This window comes from Oncorhynchus tshawytscha, linkage group LG04, assembly GCF_018296145.1.
Source record: "Oncorhynchus tshawytscha isolate Ot180627B linkage group LG04, Otsh_v2.0, whole genome shotgun sequence".
NCBI lineage: Eukaryota > Metazoa > Chordata > Actinopteri > Salmoniformes > Salmonidae > Oncorhynchus > Oncorhynchus tshawytscha.
Window position 1 is genome coordinate 48535928 of NC_056432.1, and position 26534 is coordinate 48562461.

A 26534-nucleotide genomic window follows, 5' to 3' on the forward strand; every position below is an offset into this window, starting at 1 on the left:
TTGTGTAAACAAAATAATACTTAGAAGACAATCATGGTACCAATAATTGCTTCTAACACACCAGATGCACACTATATATACAAGAGTATGTGGACACGCCTTCAAATTTGTGGATTCGGCCATTTCAGCTACACCCGTTGCTGACAGGTATATAAAATCGAGCAAACAGAAATGCAATCTCTATAGAGAAACATTGTCAGTCAGTTTGTCAAGTCAGTTTATCACATTTCTGCCCCGCTAGAGCTACCCTGGTCAACTGTAAGTGCTATTTATATTGAAGTGGAAACAACTAGGAGCAACAACGGCTCCGCCACGAAGTGGTAGGCCACACAAGCTAACAGAACGGGACCACAGAGTGCTGAAGCGCATAAAAATCTTCTGTCCCGGGGCCTCCCGAATGGCGCAGAGGTGCTAGAGCCGTCTCTACAGACCCGGGTCGATCCCGGCCTGTATCACAACCGGCCGTTATCGGGAGTCCCATAGGGCGGTGCACAATTGGCCCAGGCTCCTGATCTGATTCTAAGACTGTTATTCAAATGGAAAACCCAGACTATTTGCATTATACCCCCCCCCCCTTTACTTAGCACTGACATTCTTACATTGGCTCTGTACACACTCACACCTACTACACTGACACTCCAAGACACACACGCTCACACACACATACATATTGATGCCACACAGACACACACTTAGACACACTTTCATTCTCTTCATATACGCTGCTGCTATGCTGTTTATTATCTATCCTGATTGCCTAGACACTTTTACCCTTACCTACATTTACATATCTCAATCAGTGGTGGAGAAAGTACTCAAATGTCATACTTGAGTATAAGTAAAGATACCTTACTAGAAAATTACTAAAGTAAAAGTGAAAGTCACCCAGTAAAATACTACTTTAGTAAAAGTCTAAAAGTATTTGGTTTTAAATATACTTTAGCATCAAAAGTAGAAGTAATCACAAAAATATATAAAAAAAATAAAAGTATAAATAATTTCAAGTTCCTTATATTCAGCAAAACAGACTGCACAAAAATTTTTTTGACAGATAGCCAGGGGCACACTCCAACACTCATACATAATTTACAAACAAAACATTTGTGTTTAGTGAGTCCGCCAGATCAGAGGCATTAGGGATGACCAGGAATGTTCTCTTGATAAGTGTGTGAATTGGACCATTTTCCTGTCAAAATGTGACACGTACTTTTGGGTGTTAGGGAAAATGCATGGAGTAAAAAGTACATTTGTTTCTATTGGAATGTAGTGAAGTAAAAGTAAAAGTTGCCAAAAATATAAATAGTGAAGTAAGGTACAGATACCCCCAAAAACTACTTAAGTACTACTTTACACCACTGATCGCAATTACCTCATACCCCTGCACATTGACTCGGTACCGGTACTCCCTGTATATCCTCGTTACTGTTCTTTTATTGTGTTACTATTTCCATTTTTTTCTTTTTTAGTTACATTTTTTTCTCACTTTTTAACTGAATTGTTGGTTAAGGGCTCGTAAGTAAGCATTTCAAGGTAAAGTCTACACCTGTTGTATTCGATGCATGTGACAAATACAATTTGATTTAGAAGTATAATTTAGTTGCTAGTGGCAGCCAACACCGGTCGGGCTTCAAGTTGAGTTATTCAATGAGAGGGGCAGCACTAAGCTAACCAGCAAAGTCACTTCCAGGAGTAGCTCAAACTGAGCATGTTATGTCTACATGACTGACTAAATTTGGCTTCAGTGCGCTATTAAGTCTTCACATAGGAATGAATGGTGTCATGTAATCAATGGCTTTGTCCATTCATATATACAGTCATTGACTTAACTAAATGAGTCAGTGGTGATGTATCCATCAATATTCTCCAATAATGCCCCTGGTCGTAACTGCGTCCCCTCAGAAGGCTCGCTGGTGATGAGATTGGAGAGCTTGATTGGTGAGCTGGAGAAGTCACTGCTGTCTGTGACTCTGATTGGTTTCAGCTCAACGGATTGCTCCGCCCCCACAGAGGGGAAATAACTTCTGTTGGTGAGGCTTGTCTGGACTGAGCAATTCCAGACTTCTGTGGGTGACTGTGGACAGTACCCTTTTTGGTGCAGGTGTTGAGTAGAAAAGGATGGGCAGGAAGGAGAGAGGGAGGGCAAGGAGGAAGACATGGATGAAGAGTAGGAGGAAGGGTGCACAGGGCAGAATGAAGAGGAGGGAATGGTGGTGGAAGAGGAAGAAAGGCGGGGGAGTTTGGGGTGAATGAGAGGCATCCTCTCTGACATGGTTGGCCTGACGCTCAGGATCTCTATGTCACTGCAGACACAGTCCCCCACCTTGAGACACCGCAGCCTCTCACTGGTCTGTAGATGTGATGGACAGAATAGAGGATGAATGGAATCAGGCGAGAAGTTGCACAGTCATTCTATCAGATTGCAAAACAATAATTGTGACTATAACATATTGTACATCCGTTTATTGCTATCTGTTTAAGGTAAATCCAAATGAGAGAAAACACCACAGACAAAGAGGCAGTACTCATCAACTTCAGACACATGAGACATATGAAAGCCTGTACAGAACTGCACAGTACCTCATGTATTTGGCGGTCCAGTTCAATTGGTTTGATGTTCATCCCAGCCGGGTACCCAAACAGCTCCACTATACAACTCCTCAGCCTGGAGGATAGCCACAGAGGAGGTTAGACAGGGTTCACATTACACTTTGACTGTTAAGGATGACATAGTGGTATGGAGGACCAATGTAAATCTTGAAAAATAAATTGTACGTGATAATGTTGAATGGATAGTGTTTAAAGCATCTCACATTTTCCAGAATAGACACAGGAGGATGGCGAGCCCCAACAGCAGCAGGAGAGGAGTTAAGATCTTAGCCAGGAGAATAGAGGCTGTCACAGGACACAGCAGCACATACTGTAACACCGGGTCATTACTACTGGGCTCAGAATGTCATGATCTAAAATATAAATGTGCTTTCAGATTTAAAAAGAGTGAGCAACACACCACATAATTGTGTGCCTACGGGACATTAGGCTATATTTTACAGGTAAAATTTTATGTCAAAATATAGAATTCCACCTAAATAGACATACCCAAAAGTTATTATTAATCTAGAGAGAGCCATAAACAATACCTAGTAATTATTGTACTGCCAGAAAGATCAAAATCTCTCCTTTCTGGTAAAAAATATATATTCATTGTGGAGGTGTATTCACTTTTGAGGACACAAAGTACACCATATGAATTTTTTCCTCTTCAACAAAAGTGGGGGTATAGGGCATGAAATGATTGAAATGCTTTCTAAATATAGTAACAATAAAATTATAAATAACTTACTATAATATTTCCACTTCTCTTTTAATTGTCAAATAAATATGATCATACTTAGTGACAGTGCAAAATTGGCACCATTTCATATAACTTATGACAGAGCGGCATGTGAAGCGGGACAACCAGAGCTTTCACGGTGTGGTGTGCCATTCACAGAACGTTCTGTACACAGAAAAGTTGGTCTGAAATCAGTCCAGAACCACTCAAAGTCCCCAATATAAGGGACTTAACGTTTAAGAGGTTTTAATTAATACATTTCAATATGACCCAGTCTGCCCCTGCCCCTAGAGTGCTCCAGCCGGAGTTTGACTTACGGATTGTCTGGGTCTTGACAATTACAGTAGTATGCGGGCCTGGTCCAACATTAGTGAGTGCACTCAGATGGAAGGTGTACTTCTGGTGCTCCTGCAGTCCTACTATGGTTAGAGACTTATTGTGGGGGTCTGCCACTGTCTTGGTAAAAGGACCTAGATACAGGAAACACTGTGTCAGAGGAACAAATCCTTTCATGACTTCTTTTAAATTGAATTGCTTGTTACCCATGTTGACATTGATGATACCCACTTTGCACATGACCTGGTGACCTCTGAGACCCTGTCTTGTGCACGGTTACCAAGTAACCAGTGATGAACCCTGGGTGAGAGTGGTCATCCTCATGGTAATGCCACTCCAGTGTCACAGAAGAGGAAGTTGTTCGAATGGGCTCAACCAGACTGGGAGACTGGACAGGCTCTATAGGTTGAGAGAAAGGAGGAAGAGAGAGAGAGGGGAAGGGGTTGAACATGAGAGAGAGAGACATCCCCTACCACTTTCACAACCCATGTCTTACTTGTCACAATACATAATCACAACGTAACCCACTCACTGAGTTCCTGGGAGTAGCCAGTGAGGATCCCCAGTAGTTTGTCTCCTTCGTCAGTGCAGCCATATATATCAAAGGTGTACCTATGACCCGCTTTAAAATCCCCTGCAAAATATATATATTGTAACTAAAAAGGTAGTGCCAGTAGGTTTTAAGTTGAAATTGATTTTGGACAGTTTCCCTTTTCTTTGTTACTACTGTAATCACAGTATTACTACACAGCGACTTCACGTACGATGTTACCTAAAAGGGTAATGGTGGTGTGTGTAAACCTGTTGTGTGATACCTGCTGGTAGGGACACTGATGTGTTTCCCACTGGCACCCTCCTCCATTGCAGAGTGCAGGAAACTCCGCTTCCTACTGTGCACCACTCCACAGTGTACCCGCAAGTGACACCTTCCTGCTCTTTCCAGATGAGGTGGAAGCCTCCGCTGGCACTCCCACTCACACGCGTGGCATTCCAAAGATACTCTGGACAAAAGACAATAAGAGAGCTAGAGACAGTCTCACACACAGAACTGCTGTAGGCCCAAAGAAGAGCAACCTGTGTACAACTGTAACAGCAATAAGACAAGAATGTTGGTTCAGTTATCAGCACAGGTATCAGCACAAGAATTGGAAAATATGTTGGTACAGCCATTTTGGAACAGGTGTTGGCACAAAGCAGGCAGGTATAGAGGGCTTGCAGTTGACGTATGGTGCCTCCTGGCGGCCATGTTGGAAGACCACCGCATGAATTCTTACGACATCAACAGCTGAGTAGCTACCCCAAATTGCATGATAACAGTGCATAAACAAAATGTACACCGAGGAGATAAGACTCAAGAACTGTCAGAAAAGCAAAGAAACTGTTTTGCATGTCAAGACCTGAACCCAGACAGCTGTCATTACTGGGTCTGCTCCAATTGTTTCATCACTGGTAAGTCTGATTTCAAGTTTAATTGTTAGCTGCTATGCTAACCAGGTGTTAAAAACAAGACCAAGTTAGCCAAAATTAGCTAGCTAGAAAGCTTGTAGTCTAGCTATTAGCATGTGTCTCAAACATAGGCAGTGCATGAGTTTCAAGTTTTGGGGAAGCAACTTTTTCACCCAAAAAATTCACCTTTAATAAAGCATTGCATGCATCTATCATTGCACTTGCATACTAATGTAAGCATACTATTCCTAATTTGATAGAGTAGATTGGATAGTCATAATTGAAGCTTGGTGGTGCAGGCCTATAGGCTATATCAGAGTCGTTTCTTTCTTTTGCACAAGAAAAATGTGGCGTTTGATAAACATGCAATTTTACTATACTTTATATGAATGGAAACAACTAGCAGAATATTTTTAATACGGGAAATCACAGGGTAGAGGCCTAGGCTTACTCTGTTGACAACCCAGACTATTTGCATTGCCCCACCCCCCTTTACGCTGCTGCTACTCTGTTTATTAGCTATGCATAGTCACTTTAACTCTACCTACATGTACATATTACCTCAATTACCTCGATTAACCGGTGCACCCACACATTGATTGACTCTTGACCGGTACCCCCTGTATATAGCCTCACTACTGTTATTTTACTGCTGCTCTTTAATATATATATTTTTACTTAACACGTATTTTTCTTACAACTGCATGGTTGCTTAAGGGCTAGTATGTAAGCATTTCACTGTAAGGTATACCTGTTGTATTCGGCGCATGTGACAAATAAAATGTGATTTGATTTGACACTGACAACAGATCAATTTAAACAACCTTGTCATTTAATGCAACCATGTAATCTAGGCCTACGAAAAGGGGATACACAAATTGTACAATATGACGTCCATCTACCCTGGAGGAGGACATTATTGTCCCAAAAAAATTCAGTTGCACTGAACCAATGATGATTTGAACTTTATTCAACTGAGGAGGTTAAATGTATGGACATCACAGCATGGGACAAATGCCTCAATGGGATAAGACAACCTGCTGTGTTGCTTATTGGTTGTTCCAGCCCAACAATAGATTGAATCTTTATATGACACCAAAACACCTGAATGAATTAAACACAACCAAAATAATCAAGAAACCCTGATGGTATAGTTGAACTGAAAAAGTGATATTCTAACAGCTGGTGTGCTTTTCATTTCTTTATGGTAGGTTCACCAGCTGACCTCTATCAAGACACCCATGTCGACTGGATTCCCACGGTGAAGATGAGCAATGCTGCAGCAGCATCAGTTTTTACTTCTACTTCGCCCTTTTCTAAATATGGAAGGAGACGGTGTCATTGGCTGTGCTTTGGTCAATCTGAATGATTCTGTTGTGCCATTTGAGTAGAGCAACTTCAACTTGTCATCACAATAGAAGTGCCCCTTAAACCACATGAATATATAACATTTAATTTGGAACAACATGTAAAAACTATTGTTCATGATATTGTAAACATACTGTACTTTAATAATAGGCTATATTGTTGTATGGGTGAAATTAAAAGTATTTTGTCATCTCTGCTTTGCCCCATTGAATAAAAATGATTTCTTATAGCCCAACTATTTTCTTTCTTTATATTTTAAACACATGTAGCATAGACAATGTAATTGTTGTGGTCGTCTTATGCAAAGCATCTTCATTATCACAGTAGAACCTCCATGTGCCACTCAGACCTTCTGGGAGAAAAGTATCTGGCTTTACTAAGTGGTAAAAGTTGTGTGTGTGTTTTAAGATTAGAATCCCATTATCTCCTGCTTCCATACATTTCACTACCTAGATTGCAAGGGTTGGCTTTTCTATGCCAGCACAAGGCATGTACAACATCTAGTATAATGATTAGCCTCATACATTGTCTACTGGTATCATTTTTATATTGAGAAGATACACATTGTTTATATATTGTTGAGATACAGTGTATAAGTTCAGCTATTCTCTGCTTCAGATGCACAATGTCAAGGGGTGCATTGCAAATGTCCATAAGGCTAATGCCATCATATTGTAGGCCAGTGGTTCCCAACTCTGGTCCTCGAGTACCCCCGACAGTACACATTTGTATTGTAGCCCTGGACAAGCACACCTGATTCAACTTGTCGACCAATCATCAGGCCCTCAATGAGTTGAATCAGGTATGTTTGCCCAGGTCTACAACCAACATGTGTGCTGTTGGGAACCACTGCTGTAGGGTGCTGTTTGGGGTACTGGAGGACTGGAGTTGGGAACCACTGCTGTAGACCTATGGTTGCATTGGCATTACATCCCATTATCAGCTGTAAAATGAGTTCACATGGCTGGTATCCTGAAAAAAATGTTTGACACTCAAACTAGAGAGCTTACAACTGAACAAAAAGGGTTGTAATGTTCATTTGAGAATGCAACACAGAAACAGAGAAATTAACAAGATTCCACCCCCTCTTTATTGCAGGATGGTGATCTGTGATTAATCAACATTGACACTAGTTTATCTTGAATAATAGTTTTAAGGCAGCAATTTAAAAAAGTTCCCTTCAAAGAATCAACACTCATATAAATGTCAAAATGTACAGTAAGATAACTCATATGTAAAGGTTAGACATGTTAGTAACAAGAAGGCTATTATTACTAAAGCATTATTTCAGGTGAACAAAAAAAAGGGTAACAGTTTACTTGACACCCATACACAACACACTGTGTAATTCAGGCCGCTACTAAACCACTACCACATATCTACAGTACTAAATCCATGTGTATGTGTGTATAGCGCGTATGTAATCGTGTGTGTGTATAAATGTGTCTGTCTGTGCCTATGTTTGGGTTGCTTCACAGTCCCCGCTGTTCCATAAAGTGTTTTTTTTAATCTGTTTTTAAATCAAATTTTACTGCTTGCATCAGTTACTTGATATGTAATAGAGTTACATGTAGTCATGACTATGTAGTACTGTGCACCTCCCATAGCCTGTTCTGGACTTGGGGACTGTGAAGAGACCTCTTGTGTCAAGTGAACCTAGCACGCCCACATTCTCATCGACGGGGCTGCAGTGGAAAAGGTTGAGAGCTTGAAGTTCCTTGGTGTTCACATCAACAACAAACTAACATGGTCCGAGAACACCATGACAGTCGTGAAGAGGGAACGAAAAAACCTATTCCCCCTCAGGAGACTGAAAAGATTTGGCATGGGTCCTCAGATCCTCAAAGGGACCTACAGCTGCACAATCGAGAGCATCTGGTTGCATCACTGCCTGTAATGGCATCCGCTTGGCCTCCGACCGCAAGGCACTACAGAGGGTAGTGCGAACGGCCCAGTACATCACTGGGGCCAAGCTTCCTGCCATCCAGGATCTCTATACCAGGCGGTGTCAGAGGAAGGCCCTAAAAATTGTCAAAGACTCCAGCCACCCTAGTCATAGACTGTTCTCTCTGATACCGCATGGCAAGCGGTACCGGAGCGCCGAGTCTAGGTCCAAGAGGCTTCTAAACAGCTTCTACCCTAAGCCATAAGACCCCCCCTCTCCACACCACTGCCACTCTCTGTTGTCATCTATGCATAGTCACTTTAATTAACTCTACCTACATATACTGTATATACTACCTCAACTAACCGGTGACCCCGCACGTTGACTCTGTACCGGCACTGTATATATTGTTATTTTTTACGGATGCTCTTTAATTACTTCTTAATTTAATCTCTTATTCTTATCCGTATTTGGTAAGTAAGCATTTCACAGTATTCAGCGCATGTGACTAATACAATTTGATTCGATTTGATCTCAACTTGCTCAATTTCCACATTATTTATTACAAGATTTATTTGAGTTTTAGGGTTTAGTGAATGTTTTGTCCCAAATACAATGCTTTTAGTTTTAGAAATATTTAGGGCTAACTTATTCCTTGCACCCACTCTGAAAATAACTGCAGCTCTTTGTTAGGTGTTGCAGTCATTTCAGTTGCTGTAGTAGCTGACACGTATTGTGTTGAGTCTCCGCATACATAGACATTTTAGCTTTATGCAAAGCCAGTGGAATGTCATTAGTAAAAATGGAAAAAAGCAAGGGGCCTAAACAGCTACCCTGGGAAATTCCTGATTCTACCTGGATTATGTTTGAGAGGCTTCTGTTAAAGAACACCCTCTGTGATCTATTATACAACTCTTTAGCCACATTATAGCAGAGGGTGTAAAGCCATAACACATACGTTTTTCCATGATCAATAATGCCAAAAGCTGCACTGAAGTCTAACTAGACAGCCAACACAATAATTTTAGCATCAATTTCTCTCAGCCAATCGTCAGTCATTTGTGTAGGTGCTGTGCTTGTTGAGTGTCCTTCCCAATAAGCATGCTGAAAGTCTGTTGTCAATTTGTTTACTATGAGATAGCATTGTATCTGGGCAAACACAATTTGTTCCAGAAGTTTACTAAGGGTTGGTAACAGGCTGATTGGTCGGCTATTTGAGCCAGTAAAGGGGGCTTTACAATTCTTGGGAAGCCGAATGACTTTAGTTTTCTTCCAGGCCTGAGGGTATACACTTTCTAGTAGGCTTAAATTGAAGATGTGGCAAATAGGAGTGGCAATATCGTCTGCTATTATCCTTAGTCATTTTCAATCCAGATTGTTGGACTCCGGTGGCTTGTCACTGTTGATAGACAACAATACTTTTTTCCACTTCTTCCACACAGAATTCAAAAGTACAATTCTTGTCTTCCAAAATTTTGTCAGATTTACTTGGATGTGTAGTGTCAGCGTTTGTTGCTGGCATGTCATCCCTAAGTTTCCTTATCCTCTCTGGGGTATGTGGGATGCTAGCATCCCATCTGGCCAACATCCAGTGAGATTGCAGAGTGCCAGATTCAAATACAGAAATACTCATTATAAAAATTCAGAAAACAAAACATATTTTGCATAGGTTTAAAGATTAACTTCTTGTGATCCAACCACGGTGTCAGATTTTAAAAATGCTTTACGGCGAAAATATACCTTACGATTATTTGAGATCACAACCCAGTTGACAAATTATTACAAACAGTAACCAGCCAAGCAGAAGCGTTACAAAACTCAGAAAGAGATCAAATTAATCCCTTACCTTTGATGATCTTCATATGGTTGCACTCAGAAGACATTAATTTACTCAATAAATGTTCCTTTTGTTCAATAAAGTCTCTTTATATCCAAAAACCTTGTTTGCGCGTTTTCTTCAGTAATCCACAGGCTCAAACGCAGTCAAAACAGGCAGACAAAAAATCCAAATTGTATCTGTAAAGTTCATAGAAACATGTCAAACAATGTTTATATTCAATCCTCAGGTTGTTTTTAGCCTAAATGATCTATAATATTTCAACCGGACAATAACATCGTCAATATAAAAGGTAAACAAGAAATGCACTCCTTCGTGATTGAGCATGAAAAAGCTCTGTGACACGTCAGGCAGGGTCCACTCATTCAGACTGGTCTTACTCCCTCATTTATACGAATACAAGCCTGAAACAATTTCTAAAGACTGTTGACATCTAGTGGAAGGCATAGGAACTGCAAATTGAGTCCTTAGTCAATGGATACTGTAATGGCATTGAATAGAAAACTACAAAATCAATAAATAAAAACTACTTCCTGAATGGATTTTTCTCAGGTTTTCGCCTGCCAAATCAGTTCTGTTATACTCACAGACAGTATTTTAACACTTTTGGAAACTTTAGAGTGTTTTCTATCCAAATCTTCTGGGCCCGAGTAGCAGGCCGTTTAATTTGGGCATGATTTTCATCCAAAATTCTGAATGCTGCCCCCTACCCTAGAGAAGTTATCTTGCCAATGAAAAAGTAATTAAAGTAGTTGGCAATATCAGTGGGCTTTGTGATGAATGAACCATGTGATTCAATGAGTCTTTTTTCCCCAAAATGTCATTTAAGGTGCCCCAAAGCTTTTTACTATAATTCTTTATATAATTAATCTTTGTTTCATAGTATAGTTTATTATTATTTTTTATTTAGTTTAGACACATGATTTCTTAATTTGCTGTGCGTTTGCCAATCAGTTGGGCTGCCAGATTTACTTTCCATATCTTTTGCCTCATTCCTCTCAACCATACACTTTTTCAATTCCTCATCAATCCAAGGGTATTTAACAGTTTTTACAGTCATTTTCTTAAATGGGTGCTTGCTTATTAGTAGCTGGAATAAGCAATTTCATAAATGTGTCAAGTGCAGCTACTGGTTGCTCCTCATTATACGCCACACACCAGCAACTATTCTTTACACCATCAACATGTAAATCACTACAAAACTTATTGTATAACCTATATTAGACCCAGCCTTTGGAACTTCGGTTTTCCTAGATATGGCTACTATATTGTGATCACTACATCCTATGGATTTGGATACTGCTTTAAAGCACATTTCTGCAGCATTAGTATAGATGTGATCAATACATGTTGATTTAATTCCTGTGATGTTTCTAACTACCCTGGTAGGTTGACTGTCAACCTGAACCAGGTTGCAGGCACTTTGAAGTTTTTTCTTGAGTGGGCAGCTTGATGATAGCCAGTAAATATTTAAATCATCCAGAAAATATACTTCTCTGTTGATATCACATACATAATCAAGCATTTCACACATATTATCCAGATACTGACTGTTGGCACTTGGTGGTCTATAGCAGCTTCCCACAAGATTGGGCTTTAAGTGAGGAAGATGAACCTGTAGCCATATTGCTTCAACAGTATTTAACATTAGTTTGTCTCTAAGCTTTACGGGAAGATGGTTCTGAATATAGACCGCAACACCGCCCCCGTCGGAATTTCTGTCTTTTCGGTAGATGTTATAACCATTTATTGCTACCACGCTTTCTTTGATTTCCACAGCGAGTGACGTACCTCCATTATTGGTTGGTTGGGTCGAGAACAGCTCCATTCTCCAGGAAAGGGGAGATCTCTTCAGGTATGAAACCCTGTCGAGTGCCGGCCAGTCGGCTGTGGAGAGCTGAAACGGCAGCCAAACTGCCACCAGACCAGAGCGGAGTCCTGCTACTGCGGTGGAAGAAAATGAAAAAGTAGGCGGCCGTGGGTTCCCCAGTAGCTTGTGTAGGTTTGCTACTTGCTTGCTAAGAGTAGCTGCTTCACTCCTGTAATCCTCCGCAAGCAAGCAGTTGCTACATTGAAAGTCAGCATGGGTCCACATTGTCCTGGAACAAAGCAAAGTAAACACAGCTCCTGCAGTGCTGGAAACATTCAATAGCGGCTTCCATTTGAGACCGCCGAGCCAACTAGGTTAGCTGGGTATTTGTGTCTCTCCCCCTATGCAGAATCTGACAGGATCCCGGGACAGACAGCAGCACTCACAGCAACTTAGCCTAAGAGCCAAACGTATAAAAACACTGTCAGCTTTTTAACCGAGGTCTTTAGTTCAGTTTTCGGCATTCAACAGCGTTCTGTCACACCCAGATCAGTTTCACCTGTCCTGATTATTGTCTCCACCCCCGCAGGTGTCACTTGTGTTCCCCAGTGTATTTATCCCTGTGTTTCCTGTCTCTCTGTACCAGTTCGTCTTGTATGTTTCCAAGTCAACCTGTGTTTTTCCCATTCTCCTGCTTTTTCCATTCTCCTATTTCTAGTACTCCCGGTTTAGACTCTTGCCTGTTTCCGGACTTTGTACCCGCCTGCCTGACCATTCTGCCTGCTAGAGACATCCTGGATCCAGCCCTCATCACCGACTTCCACCGCCGACACCCCGGTCAACCAAGTATGCGCCCAGGTAAGACACCAGGTGGCGTCCCTTTTAGCGGGGGGTACTCTCACACCCTGATCATTTGGACCTGTCCTCCTTATGGTCTCCACCCCCTCCAAGTGTCGCTTGTTTTCCCCAGTGTATTTATCTCTGTTTCCTTTCCCTCTGTGCCAATTCATCTTGTAAGTTTCCAAGTCAACCAGCGTTTTTCCCGTTCTCCTGCCTATCCGCCACTCTATTCCTCCTGGACTCTGATCTGGTTTTGACCTTTTTGCCTGTCCACGACCATTCTCTTGCCTACCCCTTTGAATTAATAAACATTGTAAGACTCCAACCATCTCCCTCCTGTGTCTGCATTTGGGTCTCGCCTTGTGCCTTGATACATTCAACAACAAACATTCGTTGCACTCTGATGAAGAAGCATTATGACCATCATAATTATATAAGCGAGATAGGCCTCCCGTACATGTCCTTATGATGGTATCAGTCAAAAAAGAGGGTTTCCTGAAATCTGCTCCTACATTCATCCCAGTCATCAGCAACAGAGCATTAGGGTAGGTGCATGTCTGACATCATTGTATGCGCAATTACAATGATAATTTCAGAAAATGTTATATGACATAAACATACTGTTGACAAGTAGGCTATGGTGTAATGGAATGTTTTGCCTTGTGTGGTAGGTTTTGACACGTATGGAGGTGTCATAACCAGCCATAGAATTACTACATTGGTAGGTTCTGACACTCTTATGTAGGTGTCATAACCAGCCACAAAACAACAATATACAGTACCAGTCAAAAGTTTGGACACACCTACTCATTCAAGGGTTTTTCTTTATTTTTTACTATTTTCTACATTGTAGAATAATAACACATATGGAATCATGTATTAACCAAAAAAGTTTTGAACAAATCAAAACATATTTTATATTTGAGATTCTTCAAAGTAGCCACCATTTGCCTTGATGACAGCTTTGACACTCTTGCCACTCTCAACCAGCTTCATGAGGTAGTAACCTGGAATGCATTTCAACTAACAGGTGTGCATTGTTTAAAGTTAATTTGTGGAATTTATTTCCTTCTTAATGCGTTTGAGTCAATCAGTTGTGTTGTGACATGGTAGGGGTGGTATACAGAAAATAGCCCTATTTGGTAAAAGACCGAGTACATATTATGGCAAGAACAGCTCAAATAAGCAAAGAGAAATGACAGTCCATCATTACTTTAAGACATGAAGGTCAGTCAATACGGAACATTTCAAGAACTTTGAAAGTTTCTTCAAGTACAGTCGCAAAAACTACCAAGTGCTATGATGAAACTGTCTCTCATGAGGACCGCCAAAGGAAAGGAAGACCCAGAGTTACCTCTGCTGCATAGGATAAATTCATTAGAGTTGAATGCACCTCAGATTGCAACCCAAATAAATGCTTCACAGAGTTCAAGTAACAGACACATCGCAGCATCAACTGTTCAGAGGAGGCCTTCATGGTCGAATTGCAGCAAAGAAACCACTACTAAAGGACACCAATAAGAAGAAGAGACTTGCTTGACTCAAGAAACACGAGCAATGGACATTAGACAGGTGGAAATCTGTCCTTTGGTCACATGAGTCCAAATTTGAGATTTTTAGATCCATCCTCCGTGTCTTTGTCAGATGCAGAGTAGGTGAACGGATTATCTCCGCATGTGTGGTTCCTACCATGAAGCAAGGAGGAGGTGGTGTGATGGTGTGGGGGTGCTTTGCTGGTGACACTGTCTGTGATTTATTTAGAACTCAAGGTACACTTAACCAGCATGGCTACCACAGCATTCTGCAGCAATACGCCATCTCATCTGGTTTGAGTTTAGTGGGACTATTATTTGATTTGCACAGGACAATAACCCAAAACATACCTCCAGGCTGTGTAAGGGCTATTTGACCAATAAGTAGAGTGATCGAGTGCTACGTCAGATGACCTGGCCTCCACAATCACCCGACCTCAACCCAATTGAGATGGTTTGGGATGAGTTTGACCGCATAGTGAAGGAAAAGCAGCCAATAAGTGCTCAGCATATGTGGGAACTCCTTCAAGACCGTTGGAAAATCATTCCTCATGAAGCTGGTTGAAAGAATGCCAAGAGTGTGCAAAGCTGTCATCATGACTGGTACTATTTGTCAAATGAGAGTGTTATGACCATATTTTGACAGGTTATGACAAGTTATGTCAGCTGTTATGACATATTATGACATGGCTATGACTGTGTCATAACGTGTTATGACGCTGGGTGTCATGTAAAGTGTTACCAAAGAAAGTCAATACCAGATGTGGCCAACCTCTCTCCCTGATCTACTTGATGAGCATACTTCTATTTCAGCCCAGAAATAGCACACTTGATAATCAACCCTTTTAGGTTTGATAAACTGAATCAGGTGTGTTAGTGCGGAGCTGGAACCCAAGCTTGCACACCCAGCAGGGTTGGCCTGCTCCAGACTTTAGAACTGTATTTTCATTTACACAATTTGCTAACATAGGTACACATGTAACACTTGGTATACAAGGATGTCCCTTTATTCTCTTGGGACATTCATTGGGACCTCTTCACCTGCAAACAGGGTGAAGAGTGCTTTGTATCTGAGGTGCTTTGTATCTGAGGACAGAAAACTTTGTATCAGTGCTTTGTATCTGAGGACAGAAAACATCATAAAGAAACAGACTGCATTATACTCAAATGATACAAGTACTGAATGTTTCTATATCTCTCGTCCTTATAGTTTCTCACTAGGGACTGGAAGTGGATAATTTTTTCGTAACATCCTCCCACAAAGGTACCCCCCCTATCCAGAGTAGCCTACTCTCCCTTCTTTGACAGCTGTAACTGCTAGCTAATCCTTTCACCCTATCCAGTGGCTGTTAGCTAGCTAGCTACCAAGCTACAAATGCATTTCCCGCTTGTGTTTTTAAGTTACAATGATAAGCTCATTGTTAGATGGTGATATTTAATTCACTTAGCTAGCTATGCCGCATGTAAAGCTAACAGCTCATTTGGGTTAGCCTACACATTAAGTTCCTGTAGCTATCTTATAATACATAGTTTAAATATATATATATATATATATATATATATATATATATATATATATATATATATATATATTTACTTACTTGAATAGGTTCTCCCACTGCCTCTGTTTTCTGGGGGTCCTTAGAGAGATTAAATAAAAGGCAATCTTCCAGAAATTTCCGGTGGTAGCAAAACGCAGCCATTCTGTAGACGATTGGAGGACTTCCATCATATTGACTCTGGTCATCCAACATGGCGCCTGGTGTGTTTGCTAGTTGATTTGTGACGCAACTGCGAGCCCTCTATTGCCACAGGTGTTGATAACTGACCTATTCTCTCCACCGGAGGTATGGTGATGTGGCCTGGGGGGGAGGAGCCAGGCTGAATAACAGCCTGGATGATCATGTCACATTGACCTGGGCCAATGGAGATCTCAGTCTGTGTCTGCTCTCTGTCCTTCCACAGGATCCACTGGCACCCCTCCTGCCTCCAGCGTACCTTGTAGCCCTGGATTTTAACACTAGATGCCGAGCCACTTAATTGCTGAGGAGAAAGAGAGAGATGTTCATGTGCTGAGATTTGATCAGCACAATGTAAGACCGCGTTCAACACTCAATAAACCAATAATCTGAACTGTCTTTCTCTCCTTGTCTCCTCTCCTTCATCTCATCCAGCAGTAAGGCCTCACCGGGGTCCAGAGCAGAGTGACGTTGCGCTGACCATGGGACAGCAATCTGACCCTCCTCCACACATCCAGCCTCACCAGGGGGTCTGCACAAAGAAGCAGGAAGTGGGTTCATCAACCCATCAATAAACCTTCAAAAATAAATAACTTCACCACTCCACTATGATAGGACTCACAGGTAGTGAAGTACGTGGGTTGTGTCCACTCTCCCTCTAGGTTCCCTCTCACAGCACAGCGCACCCTGGTGGCATAACGGGTGTTGGGCGAGAGCTGCTCCAGGCTGACATCACAACGTTCGTCCGAGCCTCCATTGCACACCTGATGCTAACACAGCCACAAGACAGAATGTCACTGGGTTTATATCAGACCCATGTGGAACATTCATTAATGCAAACTGCAGCAAAACATTTTGCAATGGAAAACAGTGGAGCTGATGAGCTAGTGTGAGCTATATTGATAATTACATTTTGTCACCTGTCAATGATTGTTTTTCTCACCATGGATGTGCTCTGTAGGTCTGCTGCTTCAGCCAGGTGTGTCGGTCTCCTAGGCTCTACTGGGTCTGCTGTGACCTGGCAGAAGAGCTCCACCCCAGACAGGTTCCCCCTCACAACCCAGGACACGTTGGCTTCAGTCACCCCTGGACTCACTTTCACTCCCTCTGGGACTGGGAACACTTCACACACACAGCATGCAAATACAATAGATCTAGATACCACTGATGATCAAAACATTGTGACACTAAAGGTGGTATAGGAGCAAATGGAGACTTTTTTCCAATGTTGTGGGTGCACACCAATATTACTCATCGAATGTTAGCCATAAACAGTGTTGTAATATAAGAGCTGTATGACATTTATCTCAGTATTTCCTGTCCTCACCTCTGTCAGTGATGTTGAAGCTGTAGCTTTGTTTCTCCTCTCCTAGCTGGTTTTTGACTACCACTGAGACATGATACCACTCTAAGCCTGGGACAGCCTGGAACCTGCAGGACCACTCACCACACTTGATAGGATCCTCAACAGTGTTCCTGCACAAACACAGTGGAGAGAGAGGTAAGAGATGTGTCTGACACGGTATGATCATTATGCCTCCACGTGCTAATAATCTGTTGAGAGAGAGAACACCAGAGGAAGCTGGTGGGTGGAGCTATACAAATTTGTGTGTGCGTGTGTGTGTGTGGACTCACTTTATGTGAAGGGTGTGTGTGCGTTTGTAGGGTTCATACAGGTTAGCAGGTCTACCAGGGTTCCAGGTGCAGATAACAGTTCTCAGGTCCTCAGTCCCGCAGCTCAGGTTCTCCGGCCTCTGGGGAGAAACTAGATCACAAACATAAAATAGTGGTGAGGTGAACTAGAAAAGGTACATTTTTTGAAGAAAATGTTTGTTCTTGCTTAATTAAGTTGTCTTAAAGGCCCAGTGCAGTCAAAAACGTGATTTCCTGTGTATGTATATATGTATCCAAACTATGAAGTTAGAATAATACTGTGAAATTGTGCAAATTATAATAATGCCCTTTTAGTGTAAGAGCTGTTTGGAAAGACCGCCTGCATTGGCGTATGTGGAATTAGAATGGAGCAACTGACTTAACACAGTCATAAAACGTATTTACTTGACTAGGTCATTCCTACAATCCAGTGCCTTTTCTGTCCCCAGGAAATATCACCTCTTATTTCGTGTAAATGTGGATTCCAAAGGCCTTTAAATATAAAGTTAGGTGTCGTTCAGCATAAAACAAAAAGCTATGGATCTCAAATAGAATTGGATGCATTTTGTTTTTAGTGGACGAAGGCGTTTTTGCCACGTCCCCTCTATTCATCAACTTCTAAATTATGAGAAATAAGCCATTCAAAATATAATATTCAAAATCTTTCTTAATTTTTAATAATCCTACTCAAAATCTCTCTTATTATCCTTTTTTCATGATTATTGTATTTATTATTATTATTATATTTAAGATTTTCTGTGTGTCTTTGATTTCACTTTCCACCCTGTTAGTTTGTAGTAAATCCTTTAATTAAAAAAATAGCCCCCCTTGAATGTTTTGATACGTCTACCGGAAACCTCCTCTTTGTTTACACCTATTCAGCATTGTTAACACCCTCTTAAGACTTAGCCCCACCCATCTCTTTAAGGATTCATGTCAGGCTAAACAGAGTGACTAAGGTAGTTTAGTAAACAAGCAAAGCTTTCAAGACTAAAAGTGCTTTAAGGTAAAAATATACTTTATCTAGTCCTTGGCCTATATCCTAATCTGATTTTGAAAGTGTCCAGATAAAAATATGATATAAATGTTTTATAATTATTAGATGATGCTTACCTAGACATTGATTGGTCATGTGAAAGAAATGCTATAACCACCCCCAGCCACATCTAGCTAAATGGATAGGTCACTATTGTTTAGACATGTACACATGTCCATGAATACAATAGATGGCCGTAATCACCCCCAGACACAACTGGCTAACTTGATGGGATGTCTTTTGTTTAGACATGTAGCTAGCTAGCTCTCTTAACACTTCTTAGGGCTGAAATCCCGTTAACGGGATCGATATGACAACAGCCAGTGAAAGTGCAGGGCACCAAATTCAAAACATCAAAAGTCTCATCATTAAAATTCCTCAAACATACATGTATGTTATACCATTTTAAAGGTTATCTTGTTGTTAATCCAACCACAGTGTCTGATTCAAATATGGTTTACAGCAAAAGCACCACAAACGATTATGTTAGGTCACCACCAAACGACAATAAACACAGACATTTTTTTCCAGCCAAAGATGGCAGTCACAAAAAGCACAAATAGAGATAAAATTAATCACTAACCTTTGATGATCATCAGATGACACTCATAGGACTTCATGTTACACAATACATGTATGTTTTGTTTGATAAAGTTCATATTTATCAAAATATGAGTTTACATTGGCGCGTTACATTCACTAGTTCCAAAAACATCCAGTGATTTTGTATAGTCACATCATTCAACAGAAATACTGTTATACACATGGAATTATAGATATACCTATCCTTAATGCAAACTTTACGGAATAAGCAAACCATGCAATAATCTGAGACGGCGCTCAGAAAAAGAGTTACAATAGCCGCCATGTTGGCGTCAACATAAACAAGAAATTACATGATAAATATTCCCTTACCTTTGATGCTCTTCATCAGAAATCACTCCAGGAATCCCAGGTCCACAATAAATGTTTGTTTTGTTCGATAATGTCCGTTATTTATGTCCAAATACCTCCTTTTGTTAGCGCGTTTGGTATACATATCCAAACGCTCATTCTGGTCAGCGTTACGTCGGACAAAAACTTCAAAAAGTTATATTACAGGTCGAAGAAACATTTCAAAGTAAGTACAGAATCAATCATTAGGATGTTTTTAACATATAGCTTCAATAAACTTCCAACTGGAGTATTCCTTTGTGTCTTGATGAGCAATGGAACGCAAGTGGATACCATGAGGAATGCGCGTGATCAGAAAATGTCTGACTGCCAGTCACCTGATAGATTCTGCTCTCATTCAGTCCCACAACACAGTAGAAGTCTCATTCAAATTTCTATAGACGGTTGACATCCAGTGGAAGCCCTAGGAAGTGCAACATCATTAATATCTCAAGGGGATTTCAATGGGAACTGTGGTGAATACATACCAAGCTCAGATTTCTCACTTCCTGTTTTGATTTCTCCTCAGGATTTTGCCTGCCATATGAGTTATGTTATACTCACAGACATCATTCAAACAGTTTTAGAAACGTTAGAGTGTTTTCTATCCAATACTAATAATAATATGCATATATTAGCAACTGAGACTGAGGAGCAGGCCGTTTACTTTGGGCAACTTATTCATCCAAGCTACTCAATACTGCCCCCCAGCCATAATGAACCAAAATCCCAACCCATAGCTACAGTACAAACGGATTGTCATAGCTAGCCACCATGCATGAAATGCTGGAGAAAGATTTTGGATGTAGCTAAAGCTAACCAATGAGGTTCAGTTTTAGCAAGCTAGCTAACATTAGGATATAACAAGCAATGTCATACTCTGAACTCTTTCACCCGTCCTTGTGATCGTCTCCACCCCCTCCAGGCGTCGCTTATTTTCCCTGGTGTATTTATCCCTGTGTTTCCTATCTCTCTGTGCCAGTTCATCTTGTATGTCTTTCAAGTCAACCAGCGCGTTTTCCCGTACTCCTGCTTCTATTCTCTTTTTGCTAGTCCTCCCGGTTTTGACCCTTGCCTGTTTTCTGGACTCCGTGCCCGCCTGCCTGACCATTCTGCCTGCCCTGACCTCGAGCTTGCCTGCCACTCTGTACCTCCTGGACTCTGAACGGGTTTTGACCTTTTGCCTGTCAACGACCATTCTCTTGCCTACCCCTTTTGGATTGATTAATAAATATCAAAGACTCAGACCACCTGCCTCCCATGTCTGCATCTGGGTCTCGCCTTGTGCCCTCATAAGCAATGCAAATACATTTCTGAGAATCAAATAATATTACTACACAAATTATACTTGTAACGTTAGCTTGCGAGCCAGCAAGCTAATGTTCACTAGCTAGCTAACAGTACTCTTTGTATTTGTATTTATTATGGATCCCCATTAGCTGCTGGCAAATTAGGAGCTACTCTTTTTGGGGTCAAGCTAAAACAGTACAATACATTCACAACAGATTTCACAACACATTAAGTGTGGGCCCTCAGGCCTCTACTCTACTACCACATATCTACAACACTAAATTCATGTGTCCGTGTGTGTATAGTGCATACTGCATGTTATTGTGTGGTTGTATGCATGTGTCTGTGCCTATGTTTATGTTGCTTCACAGACCCCTCTGTTCAATAAGGTGTGTTTTGATCTGTATTTTAAATGAAATTTTATTGCTTGCATGAGTTACTTGATGTGGAATAGAGTTCTGACTATGTAGTACAGTGCATCTCCCATAGTATGTTCTGGACTTGAGGACTGTGAAGAGACCTCTGGTGGCATGATTTGTGGGATATGCATGGGTGTCTGAGCTGTGTGCCAGTAGTTCAAACAGACAGCTCGGCGCATTCAACATGTCAATGCCTCCCACAAATACAAGTAGTGATGAAGTCAATATCTCCTCCACTTTGACCCTGGAGAGATTGACTTGTTAACTCTCTGTGTGCATCCAAGGGCCAGTCGTGTTGCCTGGTTCTGAGCCAATTGCAATTTTCCTAACTCCCTCTTTGTGGCACCTGATCACAGGACTGAACAGTGGTCCAGGTGTGACAAAACTAGGGCGTGTAGGACCTGCCTTGTTGATAGTGCTGTTAAGGCAGAGCAGGGATTTATTATGGACATCTCACCATCTTAGCTACTGGTGTTCGGCGCCGACAGAGATGGCCGCCTCGCTTCGCGTTCCTAGGAAACTATGCAGTTTTTTTTTTTACGTGTTATTTCTTACATTAGTACCCCAGGTCATCTTAGGTTTCATTACATACAGTCGAGAAGAACTACTGAATATAAGATCAGCGTCAACTCACCATCAGTACGACCAAGAATATGATTTTCGCGACGCGGATCCTGTGTTCTGCCTTTCAAACAGGACAACGGAATGGATCCCATGCGGCGACCCAAAAAAATTACTCCGAAAAAGAGGGAAACGAGGCGGTCTTCTGGTCAGACTCCGGAGACGGGCACATCGTGCACCACTCCCTAGCATTCTTCTCGCCAATGTTCAGTCTCTTGACAACAAGGTTGATGAAATCCGAGCAAGGGTAGCATTCCAGAGGGACATCAGAGACTGTAACGTTCTTTGCTTCACGGAAACATGGTTCACTGGAGAGACGCTATCGGAGGCGGTGCAGCCAGCGGGTTTCTCCACGCATCGCGCCGACAGAAACAAACATCTTTCTGGTAAGAAGAGGGGCGGGGGCGTATGCCTTATGGCTAATGAGACATGGTGTGATGAAAGAAACATACAGGAACTCAAATCCTTCTGTTCACCCGATTTAGAATTCCTCACAATCAAATGTCGACCACATTATCTACCAAGAGAATTCTCTTCGATTATAATCACAGCCGTATATATCCCCCCCCCCCAAGCAGACACATCGATGGCTCTGAACAAACTTTATTTGACTCTTTGCAAACTGGAATCCATTTATCCGGAGGCTGCATTCATTGTAGCTGGGGATTTTAACAAGGCTAATCTGAAAACAAGACTCCCTAAATTTTATCAGCATATTGATTGCGCAACCAGGGGTGGAAAAACCTTGGATCATTGTTACTCTAACTTCTGCGACGCATATAAGGCCCTGCCCCGCCCCCCTTTCGGAAAAGCTGACCACGACTCTATTTTGTTGATCCCTGCCTACAGACAGAAACTAAAAAAAGAAGCTCCCATGCTGAGGTCTGTCCAACGCTGGTCCGACCAAGCTGACTCCACACTCCAAGACTGCTTCCATCACGTGGACTGGGATATGTTTCGTATTGCGTCAGATAACAACATTGACGAATACGCTGATTCGGTGTGCGAGTTCATTAGAACGTGCGTTGAAGATGTCATTCCCATAGCAACGATTAAAACATTCCCTAACCAGAAACCGTGGATTCATGGCAGCATTCGCGTGAAACTGAAAGCGCGAACCACTGCTTTTCATCAGGGCAAGGTGACTGGTAACATGACCGAATACAAACAGTGCAGCTATTCCCTCCGCAAGGCTATCAAACAAGCTAAGCGTCAGTACAGAGACAAAGTAGAATCTCAATTCAACGGCTCAGACACAAGAGGCATGTGGCAGGGTCTACAGTCAATCACGGACTACAAGAAGAAAACCAGCCCAGTCACGGACCAGGATGTCTTGCTCCCAGGCAGACTAAATAACTTTTTTGCCCGCTTTGAGGACAATACAGTGCCACTGACACGGCCTGCAACGGAAACATGCTGACTCTCCTTCACTGCAGCCGAGGTGTTAACCCTCGCAAGGCTGCAGGCCCAGACGGCATCCCCAGCCGCGCCCTCAGAGCATGCGCAGACCAGCTGGCCGGTGTGTTTACGGACATATTCAATCAATCCCTATACCAGTCTGCTGTTCCCACATGCTTCAAGTGGGCCACCATTGTTCCTGATCCCAAGAAAGCTAAGGTAACTGAGCTAAACGACTACCGCCCCGTAGCCCTCACTTCCGTCATCATGAAGTGCTTTGAGAGACTAGTCAAGGCCCATATCACCTCCACCCTACCTGACACCCTAGACCCACTCCAATTTGCTTACCGCCCAAATAGTTCCACAGACGATGCAATCTCAACCACACTGCACACTGCCCTAACCCATCTGGACAAGAGGAATACCTATGTATGAATGCTGTTCATCGACTACAGCTCGGCATTCAACACCATAGTACCCTCCAAGCTCGTCATCAAGCTCGAGACCCTGGGTCTCGACCCCGCCCTGTGCAACTGGGTACTGGACTTCCTGACGGGCTGCCCCCAGGTGGTGAGGGTAGGCAACAACATCTCCACCCCGCTGATCCTCAACACTGGGGCCCCACAAGGGTGCGTTCTGAGACCTCTCCTGTACTCCCTGTTCACCCACGACTGCGTGGCCACACACGCCTCCAACTCAATCATCAAGTTTGCGGACGACACAACAGTGGTAGGCTTGATTACCAACAACGACGAGACGGCCTACAGGGAGGAGGTGAGGGCCCTCGGAGTGTGGTGTCAGGAAAATAACCTCACACTCAACGTCAACAAAACTAAGGAGATGATTGTGGACTTCAGGAAACAGCAGAGGGAACACCCCCTATCCACATCGATGGAACAGTAGTGGAGAGGGTAGCAAGTTTTAAGTTCCTCGGCATACACATCACAGACAAACTGAATTGGTCCACTCACACAGACAGCATCGTGAAGAAGGCGCAGCAGCGCCTCTTCAACCTCAGGAGGCTGAAGAAATTTGGCTTGTCACCAAAAGCACTCACAAACTTCTACAGATGCACAATCGAGAGCATCCTGGCGGGCTGTATCACCGCCTGGTACGGCAACTGCTCCGCCCACAACCGTAAGGCTCTACAGAGGGTAGTGAGGTCTGCACAACGCATCACCGGGGCAAACTACCTGCCCTCCAGGACACCTACACCACCCGATGTTACAGGAAGGCCATAAAGGACAACAACCAACAAGATCATCAAGGACAACAACCACCCGAGCCACTGCCTGTTCACCCCGCTATCATCCAGAAGGCGAGGTCAGTACAGGTGCATCAAAGCTGGGACCGAGAGACTGAAAAACAGCTTCTATCTCAAGGCCATCAGACTGTTAAACAGCCACCACTAACATTGAGTGGCTGCTGCAAACACACTGACACTGACACTGACACTGACTCAACTCCAGCCACTTTAATGATGTAAAATATATCACTAGCCACTTTAAACAATGCTACCTTATATAATGTTACATACCCTACATTATTAATCTCATATGCATACGTATATACTGTACTCTATATCATCGACTGCATCCTTATGTAATACATGTATCACTAGCCACTTTAACTATGCCACTTTGTTTACATACTCATCTCATATGTATATACTGTACTCGATACCATCTACTGTATCTTGCCTATGCTGCTCTGTACCATCACTCATTCATATATCTTTATGTACATATTCTTTATCCCCTTACACTGTGTATAAGACAGTAGTTTTGGAATTGTTAGCTAGATTACTTGTTGGTTATTACTGCATTGTCAGAACTAGAAGCACAAGCATTTCGCTACACTCGCATTAACATCTGCTAACCATGTGTATGTGACAAATAAAATTTGATTTGATTTGTTGTATAATTTTTTTTGTGTGACCATGACAGTTGACAATCCAGGGTTACTCCAAGCAGTTTAGTCACCTCAATTTGCTTAATTTCCACATTATTCATTACAAGATTTAGTTGAGGTTTAGGGTTTAGTGAATGATTTGTCCCAAATACAATGCTTTTAGTTTTTGAAATATTTAGGGTAGCAGTGCAGACGTGGTTTGTTGTCCTCTCATTTACTTTTCTTATTTTTTTGTCTTTTTTGTATATATTTCCATTTATTTTTCAATCTCTTTTCCATTTTTAAATTAAATATACCTTCCGGTAACCTGCCTCACTCAATGTGACACGGATCCGCTATTTTTTAAAGACCTTATAGCCAGAACCTCAATCAGAAGCTAGCCATCAGAGGCTAACCAGCTAATTAGCTACTAGCTATTTACTCATTGTTAGCCATTGCTAGCGTCCTTTACCTTCTGCACTGGCACCAGACGTTTTTTTAGCCTGGATAATACCTGCCAGCCTCGGACAGTTTGTCTCCAATACAACGCCGAATTCCTGCCGTAAACCCTGGCCCATTACTCCTGATCATCACAGCTAGCTAGCTGCCACCGAGTGACCCAGCCCCGAAGCTAGCCCTGAGCCAGGCCCACCACCCAGCCTGCTCTGTGATCACCCGGCTACTCAGCAGTTGCCTCCCGGACTCTACCCCCAACATGGCTAAAATCTCTGGACATGTGCATCGGACCATCGCAGCTAGCTAGCTGCTACCGAGTGGCTAACACCCCATCAGTCCTATAATCTATGATAGATGCCCTCAATCTCACACAAATTCTCAAGGAACCCACCAGGTACAACCCTAAATTCATAAACATGGGCACCTTCATAGATATCATCCTGACCAACTTGCCCTCCAAATACACCTCTGCTGTTTTCAACCAGGATCTCAGCAATTACTGCCTCATTGTCTACATCCGCTATTATTCCGTGGTCACACGACCACCCCTCATCACTGTCAAATGCTCCCCAAAACACTTCTGCGAGCAGGCCTTTCTAATCGACCTGGACCTGGTATCCTGGAAGGATATTGACCTCATCCTGTCAGTAGACTATGCCTGGTCGTTCTTTAAAAGTAATTTCCTCACCATCTTAAATAAGCATGCCCCTTTCA

At 42.3% G+C, this 26534-nt stretch overlaps 1 protein-coding gene across 2 annotated transcripts in view; it reads right to left on the reverse strand.

Annotated features, from left to right (window-relative positions):
• Window positions 1–1507: 1507 nt before the first annotated feature.
• osmr (oncostatin M receptor) overlaps window positions 1508–26534 on the reverse strand; it is a 36578-nt gene continuing 11551 nt past the window's right edge. For both annotated transcript variants that reach the window (XM_024418418.2, XM_024418417.2), the window contains exons 5-17: window positions 17760–17889; window positions 17452–17600; window positions 17068–17246; window positions 16747–16894; window positions 16574–16656; window positions 16215–16428; window positions 4483–4668; window positions 4200–4301; window positions 3899–4066; window positions 3649–3801; window positions 2811–2892; window positions 2578–2662; window positions 1508–2347 (exon numbers count right to left, since the gene is read on the reverse strand). In XM_024418418.2, coding sequence (XP_024274186.1) covers window positions 1823–2347; window positions 2578–2662; window positions 2811–2892; window positions 3649–3801; window positions 3899–4066; window positions 4200–4301; window positions 4483–4668; window positions 16215–16428; window positions 16574–16656; window positions 16747–16894; window positions 17068–17246; window positions 17452–17600; window positions 17760–17889 — 2204 coding nt within the window. In that variant the 3' untranslated portion in view covers window positions 1508–1822. The remainder of the gene's footprint in view (window positions 2348–2577; window positions 2663–2810; window positions 2893–3648; window positions 3802–3898; window positions 4067–4199; window positions 4302–4482; window positions 4669–16214; window positions 16429–16573; window positions 16657–16746; window positions 16895–17067; window positions 17247–17451; window positions 17601–17759; window positions 17890–26534) is intronic.